At 36.7% G+C, this 8,510-nt stretch overlaps 1 protein-coding gene across 2 annotated transcripts in view; it reads left to right on the forward strand.

Moving 5' to 3' along the window:
- DPY19L2 (dpy-19 like 2) overlaps positions 1-8,510 on the forward strand; it is an 89,144-nt gene that overhangs the window by 60,303 nt on the left and 20,331 nt on the right. For both annotated transcript variants that reach the window (XM_029925179.1, XM_029925172.1), the window contains exon 17: positions 7,560-7,584. In XM_029925179.1, the coding sequence (XP_029781039.1) occupies positions 7,560-7,584 (25 nt within the window). The remainder of the gene's footprint in view (positions 1-7,559; positions 7,585-8,510) is intronic.

Consider the following 8,510-nt stretch of genomic DNA (forward strand, 5'->3'; position numbering starts at 1 on the left):
TGGATAATACTCCATTGCTTTATATGTACCACATATTCTTTATCCATTTGTTCAGTGACAGACACTTAAGCTGCTTCTATATCTTGACTATTGTGAATAGTGCTGCCATGCACATGGATAGAAGGGCAGATATCTCTTTTGCCCCATGTTTAAATCAGATTATTTTTTTTGCCATTGAGTTGTATGAGTTCCGTATTTACTTCAGATCCCAATTTGTTATCAGATGCATAGTCTGCAAATATTTCCTCCCACTCCGTAGGTTGCCGTTTCATTTTGTCGGTTGTTTCCTTTGCTGTGCAGGAGCTTTTTAGGTGATTGTGGTCCTACTTGTTTATGTTTGCTTTTGTTGCTGGTGCTTTTGGTGTCAGACAAAAAAAATCATTCTCAAGACTGATGTCAAGGAGCTTTTCTCCCTGTTTTTTTCTCATCGTTTTATGGCTGGAGGTGTAACATTTAAGCCTTTCATGCATTTCAACTTAATTTTTGGGAGTGGTGTAAGATAGGAGTTTAATTTCTTTCTTTTACATGTGAATATCCAGTTTTCCAAGCATCATTTATTGAAGCTACTAGCCTTTCCCTATTGTGTGTTGGTGCCCTTATCAAAGATAAATTGACCATATACACATAGGGTTATTTGGGGACTCTTTATTCTGTTTCATTGGTCCATGTATATCTACTTTTATGCCTGTACCATACTGTTTTGATTACTATACCTTTGTGATATAGTTTGAAATCAATAGGTATAATACATTACCGCAGCTTCATTCTGTTTTCCCAAGATTATCTTGGAAATTCAAGGTCTTTTGTTGTTCCATATGAATTTTAGGATTGTTCCTTCTATATCTGTGAGAAATGTCATTGGAATTTTGATAGGGATTGCTTTGAATCTGTAGATTGGGTAATGTAGATATTTTAACATTAATTCTTACAAACCAGAATGTAGTCTTCAGTTTCTTTCATCAGTCTTACAGTAGTCCATGTACAGGTCTCTCTGCTTGATGAAATGTATTCCTAAGTGCTCTATTGTTTTTGACGCTATTATAAATGAGATTGCTTTCTAAATTACCTCAGATAGTTCACTGTGATAGTGCAGAAATGCAGCTAATTTTTATATATAAACTTTGTATTCCACAAATTTACTGAATTCATTTATTAGTTTCAACAGTTTTTGTGGTGGTGTCTTTCAGGTTTTCTGTATGTAAGATCACATCATCTGCAAACATAGATAGTTTTATTTCTCCCTTTCTTATTTCTTTCATTTCTTTTTCCTGCCTAATTGCCCTGGTTAGGACTTCTAATACAGTGCTAAAGAGAAATAGTTACAGTGGGCCTCCTTATCTTGTTCCTGATCTCGGTGGAAAAGCTTTTGAGGTTTTCAACATTGAGTATGAAGTTAGCTGTGTGCCTTTATTATGTTGAGGTACATTCCTTTTGTACCTAATTTGTTGTGAGTTTTTAACATGGAGTGGTTTTGAATTTTGTCAAATGCTTTTTCTGTGTCTGTTGAGATGATCATATGGTTTTTATTCTTCATTTTGCTAAAGAGGCACATCAAATTTATTGATTTATATATATTGAACTATCCTAGCATTGCAAAGATAAATCCCACCTACCCATGGTGTATGGCCCTTTAAATATGGTGTTGAATTAGGTTTCTGTTATTTGTTGAAGCTTTTTGCATCTATGTTCATCAGGGATATTGATCTACAATATTTTTTTCTTTTATCATCCTTATCTTGCTTCCATATAAGGGGAATGCCAGCCTTGTAAAATGAAATTGAAAGTGTTCCTTCCTCTTAAATTTGTTGGAAGAATTTGAGAAGGATTAGCATTAATCCTTGTTTAAATGTTTGGTGGAATTCTCCAGTGTAGCCATCTGGCCCTCCACCTCTTTTTGTGGAGAGATTTTTGGTTATGTATTCAGTCTCTTTACTAGTTTTAAGTCTACTCAGATTTTCTGTTGCTTTGTAACTAGGTCTTTGTAGGTTGTATGTTTCTAGGAATATGTCCTTTCTTTGAGGTGTCCAATTTGTTGGTGTATAATTGTTTATAGTAGAATCTTATGACCCTTTGTATTTTTGTGTTATCAATTTTAATGTCCCCTCTTTCATTTATGATTTTATTTATTTAAATCATTTCTTTTTTTCTTAGTCTAACTAAAGGTTTATTAATTTTGTTCATCTTTTCAAAAAAAATCAGCTCTTAGTTTTATTGATGTTTGCTATTATTTCTTGTCTCTACTTCATTTATTTCTCTTATGATCTTTGTTATTTCTTTCCTTTTGCTAATGTTGGGCTTGGTTTGTTCTTTAGTTTCTTGAGGTGTATCATTGTTTATTTTGAAATAATTTTTCCTTAATAAAGGAGGATAAACTCTCCTCTTAGAACTGCTTTTACTGCATTCCATGTTTTGGTATGTTGTGTTTTTATTTCATTTTTTTCAAGATATTTTTTATTTTCTTTTGATTTTTTCTTTGATCCATCAATTGTTCAGGATTAGGTTGTTTAATTTCCATGTATTTGTGAATTTTCTATCTTTTCTACTCATTGATTTTCTAGTGTCATACTATTTTGTCAGAAGAGATACTTGTTACGATTTTAGTCTTCTTAAATTTCTTGGCCTGTTTTGTTACCTAACGTAGGATCTATCCTAGAGAATGCTCTGTGTGCATCTGAGAAGAATGTGTATTGTGCTGCTACTGGATGAAATGCTCTGTATATATTTGTTAGGTTCATTTGGTCTAAAGTGTATTTCAAGTCCAATATATTCTAATTGATTTTCTGTCTGGATGATACATCCATTGTTGAAATTGGTATTGAAATCCTCTACCATTTTGCATTGATTTCTTATTCTCTTCTCTGATCAATTTATATTTGCTTAATTTATTTAGGTGTTTGATGTTGGATGCATATAGATTTACAATTGTTATAGCCTCTTAATGAATTGACCTTTTTATTATTATATAATGACCTTCTTTGTCTCTTGTTACCATTTTCAACTTAGTCTATTTCACCTGATATACAGATATAGATATAGATGTCATAGACAGGTGTAATTATGTGTGTATATATATGATATTTTGAGTTACTCCTGCTTCCTTTTAGTTTCCATCTGAGTGGAATATCTTTTCTTTTCCCTCCATTTTTACTTTATGTATGTCTTAAAGCTAAAATAGTTTCTTTTTTAAAAACTTCTTTATTTATTTATCTTTATACCCCACTTGGGACTTGAACTCACAACTCTGAGATCAAGAGTCACATGCTCTAACAACTATTTTAGGAGGGCCATCCAGGCACCCTCTCTTGTAGGTAGCATATAATTGTCTTGTTTTTTTTTTTAATTCATTTAGCCACTCTCTGTCTTTTGGTTGGAGAATTAAATCCATTTACATTTAAAACAATTATTGATAGATAAGGACTTGTTTTGCCACCTGGTTGCTTTCCGTTGCATGGTTCTTTCTTCCTCTCATGCTGTCTTCCTTTTCCATACTGGTATGCTTTGTTTCCTTTCTCTGAGTCTTTTGTGTAAGTACTGTAGTTGTTTGTTTTGTGGTTCTCATGAGGCTTATTATATAATACATCTTATAAGTGTCTCTTTTAAGCTGATAAAACTTCAATCCCATACAAAACCTCTGCCTTTTTACTTCCCCTTTCCTTTTTTATCCTTTTGATGTCACAATTTAGATCTTTTTTTATGGTATCCATTAACAAATTATTGTGGCTCTATTTATTTTTAAATACTTTTGTCTTTTTGCCTTTCTACTAGAGTTCGTTGATTATATACCACTATTATAGCATTAGAGTGTTTCTAATTTGTATAGTTAACTTTACAGTGAGTTTCATACTTTCATATATGTTTAGGTTACTAATTAGCATTCTTTCATTTCGGCATGAATAACTGCCTTTAGCATTTCTTGTAAGGCAAGTCTAGTGGTGATGAACTGCCTCAGCTTTTGTTTGTCTGAGAGAGTTATTATTTCACTTTATCTGAGGGATAGGTTTCTTGGGTAAAGTATTCTTAGTTGGAAGTTTTTTTGGAGAAAGACAGAGAGAGAACACAAGTGGGGGAAGGGCAGGGAGAGAGAGACGGAGAAAATCCCAAGTAGGCTCCGCACCGTCAGCAAAGAACCCAAAGTGGGGCTCAGTCTCACAAGCCATGAGATCATGACTGGAGCTGAGATCAAGAGTCAGACATTTAACCACCTGAGCTACCCAGATGCCCTGCTTTGTTGGTAGATTTTTTATTTAGTTTGACCATTTTGAATATATCATCTTATCCTCTCCTGACCTGCAAGGTTTCTGCTGAGAAATCTGCTAATGGCCTTAGGGGGATTCCCTTTTATGAGATAATTACTGCTTTGACAATTATATTTTGTCTTTGATTTTGACATTTCATTATGATGTATCTAGTGAATTTTGAGGGGTTTAATTTGAATTGGTACCTAGAGCCTCATATGCGTGGATATTCAGATCTCTCTCTGGATTTGGCAAATTTTCAGCTGATCTTTAAATAAGATTTCTGTCCTCACTCTCTTTTCCCTCTTGGACTGCCATAACGTAAATATTGTTTCTTCTGATGGTGTTCCATAATTCACATAAGCTTTCTTCACTCTTTTTCATTCTTTTGTTTGTTTGTTTGTTTCCTCTTCTCACTGGATAATTTCAAAGTACTAGTGTTCAAGTTCCCAGATTCATTCTTCTACTTGATCAGGTATGCTATTGATGCTGTATATTGCATTTTCCATTTCACTTATTGTATTTTTTGGCTCTAGAATTTGTTTGGTTCTTTTTTATAATTTCTATCTGTTGAACTTCTTGTTTTATTCATGTAATATTTTCCTAATTTTATTTAGTTGGCTGTATTCTCTGTAGTTCACTGATCTTTCTTAAAACAATTATTTGAATTCTTTGGCAATACACAGATACCCATTTCTGTGGGGTCAGTTACTGGAAAATTATTGTGTTCTTTGATTGTGTTATACTTCCTTGATATTTCTTGCAGCCTTGCCTTGATCTCTTCACAGTTGACAAGGCAATCACCTCTTTCAGACTTTAGGGTCTGGATTTGGTGAGGAAAGACCTTTTCTGGCACGCGGGTGCCAGGAGCCAGGTAAGATGTGCTGTTTCCATTCCTGGGGAAGGCCCAAACTGTAGTGTCTGTGCCGCTCCATCATCGGAGGTGAGCATCAGTGAAGATTGCAGGTGTCTTCAATGACCATGGCTGTGCATGTCTATAGTGGGGGTGACATACTGGGATCTGCAATGGTGAAACTTCTGGGAACCACTTGATCATCTTTTCTTCCATAGTGCATGTCATGGTCAAGGGTATTTCTTTTGAAACTGGGCTTGTCTTGTGGTCGCCCTGGTGGTGGTAATGGCACTGGTTTCAATACATGGGTGACCATGGGACAGCTGTGTTGCTGGGAATTGGAACTCGTGTGCTTGCCAAGCAATAGCAGCTCTGGCTTCAGCAGTTCTGGCTAGTTCACCGTAGTGGTGGATCTGGTTCCTAAGATGTGAGTGTACACAGAGCAGGCACAATTCAGGGACTGCAGCATATACATTCATGGGGCAACAATGGCCTCAGGGTGTGGGGCACTGGCTAGCTCACACTGGTGACAATTTGTGGGACATGGGTATGCATCAAGTGGCCACAAGGCTCGGGTGTGGAGTGCAGGCACTCATAAAGCAACCGTGGGTGTGGGGTTCCGGCTAGCCTGAAGCAGCATTGCTTTCCCACTTAAGGCACTGGAGCTTGCAGAGCAGCCACGGAGGTCTGAAACGCCGTTATATGCAGAGTAGCTACATCTCTCCACCTGATTCACACAGGGCTTGGGCGTGGGCTTGTGTCGGGTGGCAGGGTCACCCTCAGAGCGGTGCACCGGCAGCACCTATTGCAGGGTGTTCTTCCCAAGGGCTCCGAGAGCTTTCTTGTTTGAAAAATATGTTTACTTAGCCCTCACATTAAGTTGATGGTTTGTTTAATAGATATTTCTGGGATTTTTTCCAACATTTTGTAGATACTGCTTTATTGTTTTCTAGCATTGAGCATTACAGGGGAGAATTTGTTTATTTATTTTGAGAGAGAGAGAATGTGAGAGAGTACGCAAGCTTGGGAGGGGCAGACAGAGAGAAGAGAGAAAATCCCAAGCAGACTCCATGTTGTCAGCACAGAGTCTGATCTGGGGCTCAGATCCAAGAACTATGAGATTATGACCAGACCCAAAATCAAGAGTTGGACACTCAACCGAGTCACCAAGGTGCCCCTACACATGAGAAATTTTACATAAAGTTTTGTTCTCTGGAAATTTATAGGATTTTAAGATATGCGTGTGCAAATGTATGTGTGGGTGTGTGTATTTATGTTTATTAATTTATGGGACATCAAAATTCTGAACATTCATGTCTTTATTTCAGAAAATTGTAGGTTCTCTCCATCTTTTGCTTAGCCCCTCTTTTTTGAATATCTATTGTTGCTTTTTGTCAATTTAATTTCTCCATTTCATTTTTATATTTGCAGATCTGGTTGCATATTCACGTTTTAAATTAGCTACTAGATGTATTTGCATCAGCAGTTATTGTCAGGGCCTCGCCTCTGCAGCATTCCATTGTGCCCGGTAGATTTCAGGACCCGTGGGAAGCCATGCCCCTGGCGCCTCCCTCCATGGTGCAAGTCAGGAAGGAGCCACTATGGAGGCAGAGCAGTTTGGTGATTGCAGTGCTTTCCTGACAGGCCTTCCCCTGACCAGCCTTTTAAAAAAAAAGTCTCTGGATCTGTGTGTGCCCTTGAACTTCCCTTGCTTCTTACTTTCTTACTTGAACTGTGTTACTTTTCGCTCTAACCCCGAAATCCATGTTAGAAGAAGGCCTCTCTGCATGTAAAACTGGTCCCCAGTCTTCTTAGCAGAAAAATGAAACAGGCAGTTCTGTGTCTCTTGTGTGAGGCTAACACGCAGCCTAAGAAGAGAAGGGCCATATTTACACTATTCATGCTGGGTTCCTGTACAGTGCCTGGAGCTCAGTCGGTGCACCAGAAAAATCTAGTGAACTTTTAGACATAAACTTTTCTGGAACTAAAAATATTTATATGCATTACCCAATAACTTTTCTTCTAGAAATTTATCCTAAGGAAGTACTCAGGGATGCTCAGAGTTTTATGTACAAGGATGTTCATGATACTTATAGTTGTTAAAAAAAAGGAAGCAACTCAAAACTCCAGCAGTACTTACCTAAGGCATGTATATACAATACATGGTTGGATATTTAATATAAATTCTTTTTTTTTAATTCTTTCAGAGGTACAATCTCCAGCAATCAGTAAAACTTATTTTATCTTAACTAAAGCATGGCTTTTCTATATACCTTAAATAGGATAACTGTAAATCCTGCCTTCATATTGCTGTGATTTTTAGTGTTATTGTATAATATTTTTATTTTTATTTATGTTATTGAGTAGTTTAGAGAGAATCAAAATTTTTAAATCTAAGAACTAGTAAATGAAGTTTATTTTTATGTAATCATAATGGACATTGAATAAATACAGAATGTTTTTTATTCCAGAAAACAGCTCCTTGAACATGGTGAGGTAAAGCTTTCATTTTAATCTCTGCTATATTTGTGTATTAAGTTCTGGCTCAAGGGTAATTCACAAAGGTATTGCCTTGCTGTGACGCACTGTCAGCCGTGCCTCTGTGGTTCAGCACTGGTGATACAGTACTTGACCCTCTCCTGCTCCTGTCTGCTCTTCTGAACAGTAGTAAAGATTTGAAAATCAGAAGGCTCATTTATGACCATGGAGCATAATTAAATTACCTTTGTTTATTCATTCATTCTTTTATTCATTCAACAATGAAAGCATTAATAATTCCTAGCCCACTGAACCAGTCTGCTAGAGCCCATCAGGGTGGACACCCATGGCCCTGTGACTTGATGGTCAGTCAGCTGCAATCTTAGCAGTGTTCCCAGGTACAGAAGATGGAATAGCAATGTTTCTGCCCTCAAATGTGTATAATTTTTCAATAGACATGATACAAATAAGACAACATTTTATATGGTGCTATATTATTTTGTGGCATACGAAGAGAAAGCTCATCAGGGGCTAGAAATATGATTTCCTAAGTATTAGCACTTTGAGTCTTAAGGGTAAGGTCAAATTTATAAGAGAGGGCAATCGAATTTGAACCTAATAAAAACAGCCTATAATAACGAATATTTTATGGTAGTTACTATGTGTCATGTACTGTGCTGTTTAATTTTCATAATATTATTCCCATTTTGCAAATAAGAAAATCATGTTAATTAGATGTTAGTAACTGTGACAGAGACATTTCAATAACTTAACTCAGTAGATGTTTAATTCTTTGCTCACATAAAGTTAAAACTAGGAGCTCCTGGTTAGCAGGTGGCCCTCCAATAAGCAGTGATGGAGGAACCCAGATTCCTTCCATTTAGAGCTCTGCCGTCTCCAGCGTGTGGCTTCTGGAGCCCCTGTACCTGTCCGCATTGTGTCAG

Source organism: Suricata suricatta, chromosome 2 (genome assembly GCF_006229205.1).
Source record: "Suricata suricatta isolate VVHF042 chromosome 2, meerkat_22Aug2017_6uvM2_HiC, whole genome shotgun sequence".
Classification (NCBI taxonomy): Eukaryota; Metazoa; Chordata; class Mammalia; order Carnivora; family Herpestidae; genus Suricata; species Suricata suricatta.